This window comes from Eptesicus fuscus, chromosome 7 (genome assembly GCF_027574615.1).
Source record: "Eptesicus fuscus isolate TK198812 chromosome 7, DD_ASM_mEF_20220401, whole genome shotgun sequence".
NCBI classification, from domain to species: Eukaryota; Metazoa; Chordata; class Mammalia; order Chiroptera; family Vespertilionidae; genus Eptesicus; species Eptesicus fuscus.
The window spans coordinates 101,037,185-101,052,807 of NC_072479.1; the positions used below are offsets into that span (position 1 = coordinate 101,037,185).

At 56.2% G+C, this 15,623-nt stretch overlaps 1 protein-coding gene across 1 annotated transcript; it reads left to right on the plus strand.

Moving 5' to 3' along the window:
* The first annotated feature begins 1,494 nt into the window (after positions 1 to 1,494).
* PDXP (pyridoxal phosphatase) lies at positions 1,495 to 7,558 on the plus strand. Its single transcript, XM_008144649.3, has 2 exons — positions 1,495 to 2,087; positions 6,179 to 7,558. Exons 1-2 carry the CDS (start codon positions 1,526 to 1,528, stop codon positions 6,493 to 6,495), a joined length of 879 nt encoding a protein of 292 aa, XP_008142871.3. The 5' UTR covers positions 1,495 to 1,525; the 3' UTR covers positions 6,496 to 7,558.
* Positions 7,559 to 15,623: the final 8,065 nt, after the last annotated feature.

Below are 15,623 nucleotides of genomic sequence, written 5' to 3' on the forward strand. Positions count from 1 at the left end.
ACCTCTTACAGGTGAGGAGACAGGCTGAGAACATGACCTGCCGAGTTCACACGGTGCGTGAGGCATGGACCTGGGATTAGGACCCAGGTCTGACTGATTCCAGAGCCTGGACCTGCCCCTCACATCCTGGGCAACGTACTTAATTTCTCAGTTTTCGTCTGGGAAACGGGTGACAGCTCCCACCGCAGAAGTGTTGTGTCGGTGATTAAATGAGAGACTCCTGTAAAGACCTAAGCACCACCTTCCCCTTGATGCCGGGTCCCCCAATCTCCAGTGTCCCTAGGGAAGGCAGGAGAGGTTTCCTCCAGGAGCAGGGATGGATCTGTCTGCCAGCCTTCCCACAGGCTGCCCTGCCAGACCTGGGCGAGGTCCCTGACACGGCCCTGGTTGCTCCTGGGAACAGACAGGCAGAACTGATGACTAGAATCAAGTGTTATGACACTGGAGCCCACATTGGCCTAATTGGGCACAAGCCATCTAACCCGGACCAGTGTGTGTCTGCAGGGTGGGAGGTCACGGAAAGCTTCCTAGAGGAAGTGATATCCAAGGGGAGTCTTTCAAGGGCTGGCCAGGTGGAAAAGCCAGGGAAGAAGGAAGAACATTCCAAGCCATGGAGACCACCTATGCACCTGTGACCAAGGCCAGGACATTGGGGAGCAGGAAATACCTGGTTAGGTTATAGGATGTGGCTTTTCCCAGGTCTTTGGAGCGCCCCTTGTTCCTGGAGGTGAAACAGGTCTTCAGAGCCTTCCCAGACATCCCTCCCCAAGGGAGGCCTAGGCAGCTGGGTCACCCCATCACTGCCCTGGGCCACTGGCCACTGCTGCTCTGGCTCCTTCCCCTCCTTGGACTGCTTGGTGGCAGCCTGTCTCTAGCCCAGAGCCTCTTCACGCTGGCCCCACAGTAGAATCCTTGATAATTAAAACAGAAAACAAAAATGCCAGGCTACCACCCCCCCCCCCAAACAATTAAAGCAGACTCTTTGGCGTCCTACCACGTATTGCTCCAGGGGTCTCTACAGTATAGCCAGCCTAGAGAATCACGTGTAGGCCAAGGGCCCCAGCGCTCAAGAAGACACCAGGCGTCTCCCCATCAGACCCACACGCCCGGACCCGGAGCATCCACAGTTCAGAGGGCAAGGAGATTTGACCCAAAGGTATCAGCTCCTTTAGCATCTGTTTTCCTCTTAGCAACCAGCTCTCCTAAGCTTCTGATTGGCTGAGGGGCGCAGGGCCTATTCGCGCCACATTTTCTACTTCTAACTCGTTATTGGCCAAGAAGAGCGTCAGTCTCCCACCCCTTGGTGCCAATCGCGATTCCGCCCTTCTCTCCAAGCCCTGTTTGCTCGCAACCTGGCTCCTTAACTTTCGCCTCTATTGGCCGCGGGCCAGGCCGTAACCCCACCCCCCGGCCCTTCCTGAGCGCCTATTGGCAGGTGCGAGGGACTAGCGGGATGCGGGCGAGCGCACCGTGCCCGCGGAGAGAAAGCGGCGCGGCGCGGGCGTGCGGGCAGCCAGCTGGCTGCATGGCGCGCTGCGAGCGGCTGTGCGGCGCGGCCCTGCGCGACGTGCTGGGCCGGGCGCAGGGGGTCCTGTTCGACTGCGACGGGGTGCTCTGGAACGGCGAGCGCGTTGTGCCGGGCGCCCCGGAGCTGGTGGAGCGGCTGGCGCAGGCCGGCAAGGCGGCGCTGTTCGTGAGCAACAACAGCCGGCGCGCGCGGCCGGAGCTGGCCCTCCGCTTCGCGCGCCTCGGCTTCGGTGGGCTGCACGCCGAGCAGCTCTTCAGCTCCGCGCTGTGCGCTGCGCGCTTGCTGTGCCAGCGCCTGGACGCGCCTGGCTCCGTGTTCGTGCTGGGTGGCGAGGGGCTGCGCTCCGAGCTGCGCGCTGCGGGGCTGCGCTTGGCCGGGGACCCCGGCGAAGACCCGGGCGCGGCCCCGCGCGTACGTGCCGTGCTCGTGGGCTACGACGAGCACTTTTCCTTCGCCAAGCTGAGCGAGGCGTGCGCGCACCTGCGCGACCCCGACTGTCTGCTCGTGGCCACCGATCGCGACCCGTGGCACCCGCTCAGCGACGGCAGCCGGACTCCTGGTGAGCGCGAGGGTGGGTGGACGACCTGGGCTTTCACCTCCCTGCCTGGAGGTGAGGGGCGGGGAAGGGGCGTCTCCAGGTGACAGGGAGGGGACTGGAGGATTGCTAGCGCAGCTACAACCCAGAAAGAGCCCACGGTGCTTTCGTGTCGTGTCGAGGTCTGGTCATTCTTGCAGCTGCCACACGGTGAGGGTCAGCAGGGGTGTCCTCGTTTGACAGATACCCTTACCCCCAAGCTCTATCCTTCCTGAACCAGCCCTAAGGAATCCTGTCATTTTGTCTCACCCGCTATTGGGGTGAGGTCGGAGATGTGAGGACAAAACCCGGAAGGATCGTCTTGCTGTGGGAGAGCTGGGACACCATGTCCAGCGGCAGGTGTGCAGGAGCACAGGAGGTGGCTGGAGTTTGACCTGAGTCCAGCTCCAGCTCCAGGGCTCTGTAATCTTGTCGGGTTACATAACCTCAGAGTGTCTCTCCTGGCTGTGAGGTGGGAATGCTAACCATGCCAGTGTCATCGGCGTGAAGAAGGATCTGTGCCCAAAGGTGCTCAGATGATGTAAGTTGTGTCCAGAGCTGTCATGTCACAGCATCCCGCTATCTGTTCTTATTTACTTTCCAGATTATTCTGGAGATGGGGGTTATTGTCCCATTTCTCACTTAAAGGAACCGAGGCGCAGAGAGGGGGAGTGAGCTGCCCAGGAGTTCAGGGAACTAGAACTTGGATCTTGTGGCCCCTCAGCTCCCACCCCCTCCATCCACGGCACTCTCCACTGCTGTCATCTGGGTATTCAGACCCGCAGAGGAGGCGGGAGCAGGCGGAGGGTCCTGCATCTTGGAAGGGTCCAGTTAGATAAGAGCAGATGGTAGCGGAGGCTAGCAGAGCAGTGAGTGTGTGGACACGTCAGTGCCCCAGTCAGTCAGTAGGCTGAGGGCAGGGACCACTCTCCCCTCACCTCCTGCTTGCTGGTGACTGACCCAGGCAGGTGATACCCAGTCCTGGCGGGGCAGGGTGGGACTCATTGAGGGTTTGTATTACGATGGGGTGGCAGGGAGGGCCTCGAGCTTAGCGGGTCTGGAAAGGCTTCCCGGAGGAGACATCTTGCAGAACAGGGCGCTAGGGGAGGAAACATGGGATAGGGCTTGGGCCACGGCAGAACCAGTTCCAAGCTGGGGATCTGTAGTTCTAGACCTGTCCTGTCTTTTTTGCACACCTACTTGCTGCATGGCCCCTTCAGCCTCAATTTTCCCATAAACGCAAGGTGAGCCTCCCTCTTCCCCCCACCCCCTCCCCCAGCAGCTCCTGCCTGCCGTAGGCCAGGCTATGAAAAGTGAATCTCTCTCCCTGGAGGCCTCAAAGCTCAGGTTAAGGCTGTGGGGTTAGAGGCCCCCAGGACTCAGGAAAGGTGGCGTGGAAGAGCTGGGAAGAGACCAGGCCCTGCCCGTGCCTGCCACTTCCGTCTCAGCACCCACTTGGCCGTGCCTTGCTGGTCATTCCCACAGCCTAGAGGGGGAGGCAGAGGCTTAACAAAGACGAGAAATACCGCGCTGCTGTCACGTTTGTTCACTGCAGGATGCAGCTTTGAGACCGCGGTATATAAATATTAACAAAGGCCTCTTAACGCATAAAATCTGAAATAATGCCAATCTCTCACCTCAATTTTTCCTCCCCCTGCACGTCTCCTTGTAACCCTGTGGCAGCCGCTCCAGCTGCCAATAGAAAAGCCTGCTGTTTTAGGACTACGTCACCACCCACACATGTGACAGTCCTGGGTTATAGGATGTTGAGAGAAGAGGATCATGGTGGCCTGAGGACAGAGTTAAGTTCATAGACTCCCCAGCGAGGAAGCCCACTCCCCCAGGCTAGGGCTCTTGGTTGTGTCCACTGCTCTGTCCCAGTGCCTAGCACGGTGCCTGGTATGTAGTTGGGCTCAGTAAGTGTTAGCTGAGTGGGTGAAACGGGACATGGGGACCAAGGGTGATCAGCTCTGTCCTGGTAGAAGAGGAAGAAGCCGGCAGCTGAGAACTTTCTTGAGCTGAGAGACAGAGTTTGGGGTGACTCAGCTGAGCCGTTCCCATCCGAGAAGGAATCTCTCGCCCAGGGGGCAAATGGCTTTTCTTCCCTCCCCACATCTTATGAAAACAAGTAGGCGAGTTCTCAGTCAGATGGCAGGGAGCACCTCCCCTGTCCTGTGACACTGGGGAAGTTCCTCCTCCTCATCTGGGGCCACTTGACCCTTCTGAGCCTGTGGCTTCTCTGTGAGCAGGGGGGTAGGAGGCCAGAGCCCTGCGGTCAGACCAACTGATAAATGTGTAGTAAATTGGAGCGCCCTGATTTATGCCACTTGCCAGGGTCCATGGTGTGAGTACTCCCACCATGGCAGACTTTCAAGCTCCCGATGTGAAGTCACTGAACACGGAATTGGGAAGATGTGTGCACACCATTACATAGTATTTCTATTGGAACAGCTATAAATCATGTTAGGAGCATAGATCATGGTAAAATCATTAGGAAGTGATGAGTTTTGAGAATTACCTTTGTTTTAAACATAATTCATGTTATTGTAACTTTATATAAGTGGACTTTAGACAGTGGCTTTGTTTAACCACCAGCTGACAGAATTCCTGAAAATGAAACCGTCGGGACTGCCAAATGTGTAGAAGCTGGCCCAGCACATGAGTGGGTCGTACCCACCTGAATGCAATTTATCGGCCACTTTTTAAGCTGTGCAGCCCTGGACAAGTCACTTAACATCACTGAGCCTCAGCTTTCTCATCTGTAAAATGGGCTTCCGTGAGCACCAGCCCAGCCCCGGGCACTTTAAAATGTGCTCAGTAAGTTGTAATTACTGTCATCATCATCATCGTTTGTTCAGGGACATGAGTGTGAAGGCAGAACATTCTGGCACCAAGATGTGCCTGTGGGACGGGCACAGTGGACTCCTTGTGTGGGGCAGATGGCCAGGAGTCGGGCTGTCCTTTTCTAAACAGGCCCCTATTGTTCAGCACCTGGGCGTGGTCCGCGGTTTGGGGTATTAGAGTGCCTGTGGCCACAGACATCTTCAAGCATGTAGCCTTTTGTCTCCGGTCTGAATTCTCTTCTTGTGACCGCTGTCCCGGCGGAGGCCGACTGGGTCAGAGGTGCGAACGGTTCTGTGCCCTGCTGTGTTCCAGAAGGGCCGCGCCCGTTCCCGATGCCAGGAGTGCGCATTCTCGTAGCCATAACCACAGCTGCTGTGTGGGAAGTGCTTTTCCATTTCCAGAGCCCTTGCCCCGGGAGGCCTACATGAGCGCCTCTTTGAAGGGAGGCATTGCGTGGCTCTTCCTTTCCCAGCAGGTCCAAGGAACTCAGGAGGTGGACGGCTCGCCCGAAGGCACCCCGCTGCCAGGGTAAAACAGTGAACCTCAGTTACATGCAGTGCTCGTTCACGCCTTACAATACCCCCATGAGATGAGTGCCATGTTAGGGAAGGGGAAACTGAGGCACAGGTGAAACAGCCGGCCTGAGAAAGGTGGAGATTCTGGTTGCAGAGCCTGGCCTCTTCACCTCTACAGTGAGATTGGAAGCAGGACTTCTGACTCTGGTGCCTAATTTTTTTTTTTAATATATATTTTATTGATATTTTACAGAGAGGAAGGGAGAGGGATCGAGAGTTAGAAACATCGATGAGAGAAACATCGATCAGCTGCCTTCTGCACACCCCCCACTGGGGATGTGCCTGCAACCAAGGTACATGCCCTTGACTGGAATCGAACCTGGGACCCTTCAGTCCTCAGGCCGATGCTCTATCCACTGAGCCATACCAGTTAGGCCCTAATTTTTTTTTTTTAATTTATTTTAGAAAGAAAGAAACATCGATTTGTTCCACTAATTTATGCATTCATTGGTTGATTCTTATACATGCCCTGACCAGAAATCAAACCTGCAACCTTGGCGTATCGGGACGACACTCGAACCAACTGAGCCCCTAACCGGGGCTCCAGCGCCTCACTGGACCCCCACGCCATGCGGCCTCCCTGCGGAGTCCAGTTTCCGGGCCTGGATTCCTTCCCCGCAGCCTCCCCACACTGACCGCGTCTCCGTCTCCTTGCAGGCACGGGGAGCCTGGCTGCCGCGGTGGAGACGGCCTCGGGACGCCAGGCCCTGGTGGTGGGCAAGCCCAGCCCTTACATGTTCGAGTGCATCACGGAGCACTTCAGCCTGGACCCCGCCCGCATGCTCATGGTGGGCGACCGCCTGGAGACCGACATCCTCTTTGGCCACCGCTGTGGCATGACCACCGTGCTCACACTCACGGGCGTGTCGCGCTTGGAGGAGGCCCAGGCCTACCTGGCGGCCAGCCAGCATGACCTGGTGCCCCATTACTATGTGGAGAGCATCGCAGACCTAATGGAAGGGCTGGAGGGCTGAGCCCACCTGACCTGTCACCGCAGCCCCGCCCCCGCCCCGCCCTGATCCCATAGGTGGAGGTGACGGGCCAGGAGCTGCGTTCATTGCCACTGGCTCTCCGGCCCCAGTGTCCACACCCTGGTAGGGCTGGGACCCAGGGAAGGTTTTAGGACCCTCGTACCCCCAGGGGTGGCTGAGCACACTTGCTGCTGCCCTTGCCGCCCTGGTTTGCCCTGGCATGACCCAGCCAAGGTGGCCTTATTTCCTGCCCTGTGACTTCCCCTTGTTGAACTCTGGGCCCTGATGCCCACGGAAGATTTCCCCCAACCCTGAGCTCTTAACGTGCTCACCTCTCCCTGCGGCCTCCAGAGCTCTACCTGCTCCCCGTGTCCTGGCCTTGGGTTCCTGTTGACCAATCAGAGGTCGAGGTAACCACAAACCGTATCGTCCTGAGCCCTGAGTGGACCAATCAGAAGGCTAAGTCATAGTGATTCATTGATGTTGGGTCCTGAGTAGACCAGTTGGGAGCCTGAGTAACAAGGACCCTTGGATGTCCTGGAGCCTGACGGGACCAATCAGAAGGCTAAATGATAATGGCCCTTTCATGGCCTAGATCCTGGGTAGACCAGTAGTACAGGTGATAATGACCCATGGGTCCTTGAGGTCCTGCATGGAACAGAAGTTGGAGACAGTGGTCTCCTGACAATCTTGGTCTGACTGGATGAGCCAGGGGTCCAGGTTTCTGTCGATAGGAGGTCCACGTACTAAAGACACCCCCCCCCCCCAATCAAGACTGCTAACCGGGGGCCACTCAGTGGCTCTGCGGGCTTCTGTAGCCCAGAGCCCGCCCTCCCCTGATCATGGTCCAGTGTTAATGGTGGCCACCACTCGAGTGGGGACGTCTGTGTCCCTCCCTGTGCCGTCAGTGTTTGCTGTGCCACTTCTCCCCTGTGCCCGCCTAGTTGTTTGTTTATTTATTATCATGTGCCGGTGATGGTGGGGGTGGGGGCTGGGCCTTCCCTGCCATCTCCACCCCCGTTGTGACTAGTCCTCCCGGACTTAATAAAGTGCGAGTGGGAGCGTCTCTGTGGGTTCACGTCTGTTCAAGGCGGACCGGGAGGCAGAGCCCCTGGCTGAGCCTCATCTCCCCAAAACTGCCCCCCCCCCCCCCGGCCTTCCCCCCGGGAAGTGGGCCGTCCCAGCTCCAGGGTGTCCTCTGCAGTAGGGCCTAAGCAGTGGGGCTTATCCCTGGCTGAGTCCTTATGTAGCGATGTGTTTCAGTCCCTCAGAAACCCAGCAAGTTTGTATCACTCGTCCCCTCCTCAAAGGTCTTGGGGATGCAGGTTGGAAATGCAACGCTAACTTTCACAAGAGCGCACATCTAGAAGGAGATCAGCTGAGGCAGGATTTGAATTTGTGGCTGACTCCAGGAGGCTGCAGCCCCCTCTCAGTACAGACTGAGGGTCCCCACCCTCTGGGTGCTCGGGTGAGATACTGGGGCACCCCCCTCCGGGCATCCTTCCCCCCTGGGTGCTGCTGTGCCTGTGCCCAGCTACCCTGAGCTCCTGCAGGCCTCGCAGCGCCTCCTGCAGAGCGGCTGCCCAGCTGTGAGCTGGCCACAGAGCAGCCCAAACGGCCTACAGACGCCAAGCTGGGGAGATGCCGTGTCTGTTCCAGGCCAGGCAGTCACCGACATAGTCAGCAGATTGCACTTGCGGAGACTTCGGGCTGTGACAGAAACGGCTCACCCGGGCTAAGGCGTGAGGGAGTTTATGGCCTCCCCCATGAGGCGATCCAGCACTCCCCAGGTGCATGCCTCGGCTGTGCTGCCTCCCAGACAGTGGTACCTCTCCCGACCAACACCCCAGGGCGGACTCATTGGCCTGGCTTGGGTCCCTTGCCCGTCTCAGCCTGTGCACAAAAGGATGGGGCACAGATGCTGACCAGCCTGAGTCATGTGCCCCCCTGGGGAGGGCAGTACCTACCTCCCTGGCCTCACTCGGGACCTAGAGCCACCCCCCACCTTCCTTGCTGACGGAATCCTGGTTTCCCTCAGGGGAGCACTTGGTGGCATGGGAGTCAGAGGGGGTGGGCATCCCCGTCCCAGATAGTGAGTGCATCTCTGGTGTTTAAAGCTTGAGTCTAAGCCAGTCATGGTTACTCGGTTTCCCCTAGCCCAGTGGTCGGCAAACTGCGGCTTGTGAGCCACCTCGGTTTGCTGCTCTGTTGACTAATGAGTTTGCCGACCACTGCCCTAGCCAGTGATTGAGTTAGCTGTGGACCTGTGCTGCACTTCTTTTTTTAAAAAAATATATATTTTATTGATTTTTTACAGAGAGTAAGGGAGAGGGATAGAGAGTTAGAAACATCGATGAGAAAGAAACATCGATCAGCTGCCTCCTGCACACCCCCCACCAGGGACATGCCTGCAACCAAGGTACATGCCCTTGACTGGAATCAAACCCGGGACCCTTCAGTCCGCAGGCCGACGCTCTATCCACTGAGCCAAACCGGTTAGGGCAGTGATGCACTTCTTGGTTGTTTTTGTTTTGTTCGTCGTCTTTGTGTGTGTGTGTGTGTGTGTGTGTGTGTGTGTGGTGTACTTCTGACCAATAAGACACGAGGGGAGATTCTAGAAATGTTTGCCTCACTTTTCAAGAAGGACATGAAGCAGCGACTCGCTCTTCTGGCTTTGGGTATAGACGCTATTGCAGCCATTCTGTGCTCGTGAGGTGCGACCCAACATATTTCTCTCCTTTGGGACAGTGGAGCAAAAAGATGGAAAGAACTTCCTGGGGTTGTTCAGCCTTTAATTTAAAAAAGTTCCAGATCAGCAGAAAAAGCGCAAGAATGGCACAAGAAGCACGCTTCACTTGGGTTCCCAGTTGTTACTGTTTCAGGAAGCTGGGGGCATCAGTTCGCAAAGTGAACCCTTCAGGCTGCACCCCTGGTTTCCATCGTTTCCTGGTTCTGCCTCCCATCCCCCTGCAACTGACTACTTTCTTGGGGACCAGATGCCTTAGAGCAGGGGTGGGGAAGGTCCCGCCCACGGGCCTTGGGAAGTCATGTGGTCTGGCCCTGCCGTGGCATAGGGGTGAGTTAATGCAGCGTTCGACCAAATATAGCTAGTTTTTAAGGTGGTCATTTTGTATGGCCCACAAATATTGTTATAAATATCCAAATGGCCCCTGGCAGGAAAAAGGTTCCCCACCCCTGCCCTAGAGGTACTTTCTGTTGTCCCTGGGTAATTTTTCCCTTTGGGGGTGACTTTGAGGCTAGGGGCCCAAGCTCAGATTCTGAAATCAAGATGCCACCCACCACTCTCTCAATTTCATTTTAGCTGTTACCAATAACCATAACCAAGGGACTATATAGTTTGTTTGTTTGTGTTGTTTGGTGGTTTTTTTTTTTTCTATTTCCGTAAGCATCCCGTAAACCGGCTCCCCAAGAGTTAAGAGGCATCTCTAAATGCCGCTGGTAACTTTCACAGTCGCTGGCGCACGGCTCCCGGTCCCCACCACGGTGACTGACGACGTGGACCCAGGAGTCAAGGGTTCCTCGTGCCCTTTCTTCCTTTCCCTTCCCAAACCACACGTTTCCATGAGCCAGGGCCGTTCCAGCAACTCCCACTTCTCTGACGCCACCTTGAAAGGGAAAACGGTTCCCTCTTCCACAGAATACTTCTGTCACCACATGTGGGTTTTCCACGTCCAGCAATTCTCCAGTTTTCTGCCGACACCAACGGGGTGTCCTACGGTTTAATTCAATTCCGACACAACCAGAGTGTGTGCAGAACCCATGGGCTAAGGGGTCAGTCCCTCAAGACTTCCCACTTCCAATGCCAGTCCCAAGTCCCAAGTTGTCACCTGTCCTTCTGACCAACTGGCTATAAATCGGGGGTTCCCACAATCCCTTTCTCAGGTTGGATATTGTGCCGTAATGGTTTGGAGAACTCAGGGTAACACGTTTGCCGGTTTATTATGTGATGAAGGATATGATGAAGGGCACAGATGAACAGCTAGATGAAGAGATCCTCAGGGCGAGGCCCAGGGGCCGCCACCCTCAAGCATGTAGTGTGTCCACCAACCCAGAAGCTCTCCACACCCTGGACTTTGGGGAGTTTTGTGGAGGCTTCATCAAGTAGTCGAGGTTGATTGCTAACTCAATCTCCAGCCCCTCTCCCCTCCCCGGAGGGTAGGGGTGGGGGTGGGGGGCTGAGAGTCCCAAGCTTCTAATTATGGCTTGGTATTTCTGGTGACCAGCCCTGAAGCCATCCTGGAGCCCACCCAGAGTCACCTCATTAGAACAAAAGATATTCCTGTCCTGGCTGGTGTGGCTCTGTTAAAGCCTCGTCCCGTGCACCGGGAAGTCATGGGTTCGATTCCAGGTCAGGGCACATACCCATAGGAGGCAACCCAGCGAGGTATCTCTCTCTCCCCCTTTCCCTTCCTCCCTCTCTAAAAGAAAAACAAACCAAAAAAGATATTCCTATCACCCAGGAAATTCCAAGGGATTTAGGGGCTCCCTGTCAGGAATTTGGGTCATAGACCAAATATTAAAACAAAAGATGCTTTCCGCATCTCTATTGCTTAGGAAATTACAAGGGTTTTAGGAACTCGGCCACTAACTGGTCAGAGACCAATTATACATTTATTATCTCACACTCTCCAACTTTCATTTTAGAAAAATTTCAAACCAGCAGGAAAGGTGTAAGAACAGCAAATGGACGTCCATATGCCCTTCACCTAGATGCCCCTTTGTTGATATTTGCCCAATTTGCTGAATCATCCTTTACACTTACCCTTTTAACTGATTCATCTGAGAGTACACTGCAGATGTTAAAAGACAGCTCACCCCAAGTCTTTCAGCTCGTCTCTCCTAAGAGCGAGGACTGTCTACACAGCTGCGATCCATGGTCAGACAAGAACCCAGATCTTTGATGATGTCACTGATCCCCTGAATTAATTTGCCATGGAAGCCTCCTAGCTCCAGACCTCTTGTTACCTGAGCGTTTCCCTTCACTTCAAAGCCATTTCCGATGTTTTGCAGCCAAAAACTCTCCTGATACACAGGCCCAGGCCCATCATAGAAAACATTAAAAATCACCCACATCCCATATTGTATACATGTGGAATGTGTTTTTTTTTCTATACGTTTTTCAATGTATTTTAATACTTTCATTTCAGACGTTATTTGGCTATGGGGATCTCATTTAGGAGTGGCCAACTTCTAGGAAGACTTGGGCCCACTTTTGAAGTAAGAAAATTCACCCTACACAATTGTTTTAAAATATAACACAATTTTTATAACGATCGCCCTCTAAGTTTGAACACAGTAAACATTTATTCATTCCAGCTTTGCAGTTTCAGGATTTGGGAGCCAATACTTTTTTTTTCTTCTTCCTTCAGGTCTCAAATATTTTCTAAGCTCTTAAAAAGCCCTTAGCTCCCTGTAAGTCTATAATTAGGACCAAAAAAATGTTTAAAAAAAAAAAAAAAACCTGAAAAAGACTGGCGCCTGAGCCCCGGAGGGCTAATGAATCCAGCCGGACCTCACGGGAGAAGAGGGACCGTTCACTAAAGACGAGTCAGGGCCTGTGCTCAGAGGGGGGTTGGGGGGGGGGGGGGACAGACAGCAGGTGGGAAGGCAGAGTGACAGGCCTCTGCTGTGTGTGGGGAGGTGGCTGGGTGGGAGGGACCCCACAAGCAAAGGCAAGGATGAGCAAGGTACGTTGGGGGTTGGGAGGCAGGCTCCTGCACAGACCAGTAGGAAAAGTGCCTGAAGTGTGTGTGTGTGGGGGGGGGGGGGGGAAGGGGAGGGCGCAGAGGGTGTCAGGCATTCTCCACCCCCACACTAGTTCTTTCTTCCCTTCATGGAACAGGATCCAAAGAAGATCATTGTCTGAGGTTCAGATACGCCAGGCCCACAGCGTTCTTTCCTTGGCTCAGCAGATAAAGGCCTCAGTCAGCCCCAGCTTCCTGTGTGACCTCGGTCAAGTGGCCACCGTGGCAGGTGGTTGCTATGTCATCAAATGAGGGAGTGGTATGTGGGGGTCCCTCCCTGCTCTGACTTCCAGGACTCCTGGCTCCGACCACCACACCTCCCACCTGGCCAACCAGGGGGGCAGCGGGTGCGGCTGTGTCTCAGTGGGCCCAGCAGCCCTCTCCACCACTGCCAGCTGGAGGAGGCACAGCCTTCGCAGGGCAGGGCAGGCTGGGGCAGGGCCGCACAGCGCTGGACCCCCTGTCCGAGCAAGCCGAGCTCCTCTCATGCAGCAGCCAAGGTGCAGCCTATAGGACAGGCCTGGAGGATGGAGGACTTCAGAGAGCCCACTGCCTCCATTGCAGACTGGTGAGGGGGAGAGGGCCCTGGGGGAGGGCGTTGGCCTGGGGAGGTGCAGAGAAGAACGCTGAGTCCCTCACACATCATCCTGTAATCCTCCAGCCAGCTGGTGCCTGGGGACAGTCCCACTTCCCAGGCCCGGAAGCAGGTTCAGAGAGGTCAAGGACTTGGCTCAGTCACAGCCAGGCAGCCCCAAGCCTTTCTTCCTTTCTTTCTTTTTTTAAAAATATATTTTTATTGATTTCAGAGAGGAAGAGAGAGGGAGAGAGATAGAAACATCACTGATGAGAGGGAATCATTGATAGGCTGCCTCCTGCAGGCCCCCTAATGGGGATCGAGCCGCAGCCCCAAGCATGTGCCCTTGACCGGAATCGAACCTGGGACCCTTCAGTCTGCAGGCCGACACTCTATCCACTGAGCCAAACCGGCTAAGGCAGCACTTGCCTTTCTTCTCCCGTTTCTACCATCAGCTTCACTTCAGGGCCCAGAAACGCTTCCCTGTGCACTTCAGCCCAGTACGCAGACAAGAAGAGGTGAGGAGGAGATGAAATGAGATAATGTATGAAAGCGAGGCGCCGGGCACAGGGCCTGGCCGATAAGTAGGCGCCACCACACAATCCACCCTGTCCCTGTTCCTCCCCCCAGGAAAACCACGGGCCCTGGAGACTCCTGCCCCCTGCCTCGGCAGGAGACTGATGGGGATGAGGGGGGGTGGAGGGACCTCGCAGAGGGGTTGACCCCTGGAGGTAAACAGCCTGGGGAAAGAAGCTAAGACCTTCTGAGACTATGAAAAACACACACCATCCATTTAGACCAGAACTCCATCTTGGGCTAACCTTGTACAGAACAGGTTTCACCTCCCCATAGTACAGATGGGGAGACTGAGGCAAGCAGGGAGAAGGGACTTACCAGGATGCCTTGGGGAGGGCATGGCAGGGCTACGACCAACACCCAAGTCTCCAAACTCCCGAAGGGGCCTTTCCGGGGCCTATTCTCCGTGCCACACGGTGTCTCTCTCTCTCTCTGCCAGCCCGCGGCCAGCCAGATGCTGAAGAGGAGCAGGCAGCCCCTTGTCCGACGGCAAACCCTCCGGGTGTGGGCAGTCTTCCAGGGGGAGGGATGGAGAATTAGCTCTGGGTCCTGAGAGCCTAACTACTGGGCTGGAACGCCGGCCTGGCCCACCTGGCCCAGCTGGGCAAGGACTGGGCCCGAAGCACCTCTGTCCTTGGCCTGGGCCTCCTCCCGAAACGCCCTGACTCGTGATCAGGCAGAGAGGGTGCCTGTGGCCCTTGGAGGAGAAGCACAGAGGAGAGGCAGTGGAGCTGCCCCCCCCTCCTCACCCCCTCCCTAGGCTGAGGTTTGGGAAAGGCCCTGGAGGAAAAAGCGCAGCTGCTGTGGTTGAGTTCTGAGGCCGCAGGCTCGGTCTGGGAGGAGCGGGAAGGGGCTCACAGCGGGTATGGCTCAGCCTCCCCTCTGGGCCTGCCTTGCGATCCCATGTACTCCCCATCTTCCTGGTCCTCCCGTGCAGGGTGGGCTTCAGTCCTTGGAGGAAGGTGGCCCGTGGGGTGTGGGACAGTGGAGGCTGGACTGGGGAGGTAATGGGGGGCAGGGTGGATTTGCTGGCCTGACCTCCAGATGTGAGTCACTCCTGGTCCACATCTTCTTTCCTTTTGGGCGCTGCCAATTGCAGGAGGAGGACGGTGATGTGGAGAAGCAAGTTGTCCCGTTGACAACCTCCCTAGTAGCTTCCCACCTTGCCCAGTGCTCCCCACACCCTCTCTCCACCTGGTTCCTGAGTGTGACATGAGCACCCCTCCAACTCACCCCAACTCTGCTGCTGCAGTGATCCTCCCTGAAGCCCAAATCTGGCCTCAATACTCACCCTCCCCATAACCTCCTGTGGCTCCCCAGCACCCTCAGATAAAAGCACGTCCAAGCCCCTCAGTGAGGCCTTTCATCATCCAGGTACTGTTGGCCTCCCAGCCTCATGCTCCATGTTTCCACAAGACACCCTAAACTCCAGCCGTGGCCAGATGCTCACTGCTCCCCAAGCCTGTGCTTTCTCATTTCGGGTCCTCTGCCCAGGCTGGAATGCCAGCCCTCCTCCTGCACGCATCCTTCAAGGCCACCCTCACATTCTGGACAACCTCCATCCCACCAAGGTGCTTACTCGTGACTTGTCTTAGAGCTGACATCATGCTATTCCTTCATTGGGTTCATGGCCAGATTCCGCCCTAACAGTGGGCTACCTGGGAGCAGGGACTGGGAGGGTTCCATTCTTTGAATCCTTTCAGACCAGCTCAGGGCCAGGCACATAATAGATGTTCAGTAAAATATCTGCTAACCAGATGGGAAAGGTAAGGCTGTGCCTGGCCTTGGAGGGAGAGATGTGAGGAGGGTGGACGGGGTGCACAGAGCAGGGACCCTAACCCCGCAAGGCTTGGGTCAGCAGCTGCCTCCCCTCCTCCCTCCTCCCCCGCCCCCCCACCTGACCCTCTGAGACAGGCCAGAGGCTGTCAAGCAGGGGCTCTTGGAGGATCCCCTGCAGGCGCCTCAGGAGGGCCGAGGCCTGAGCCCTGAACCCTGGCAGCTGCCTCAGACTTGGCATCCGGCCCAGCCTTTCTTTAGCATTAGTGACAAGCACGCGCAACTGCAGCCACAATCCCTGCTTCCGGGGGAGGCCCGGGGTAGGGCCGGGCCTTGTGGTTAATGGGTCCTGGGCCCTCTGCATAGGCCTACAGAATGGGTCACACCCTGGCCGTGCCAGGGTGCAGCCTCAGGAACCCCAGGTCTAATTCCCCGAAGGA

Bases quoted from the DNA above. Each gene is read 5' to 3' on its own strand.
- PDXP (XM_008144649.3), top strand. From the start codon at position 1,526: ATGGCGCGCTGCGAGCGGCTGTGCGGCGCGGCCCTGCGCGACGTGCTG. The intron at 2,088-6,178 runs GTGAGCGCGAGG...GTCTCCTTGCAG, and splicing joins CGACGGCAGCCGGACTCCTG to GCACGGGGAGCCTGGCTGCC.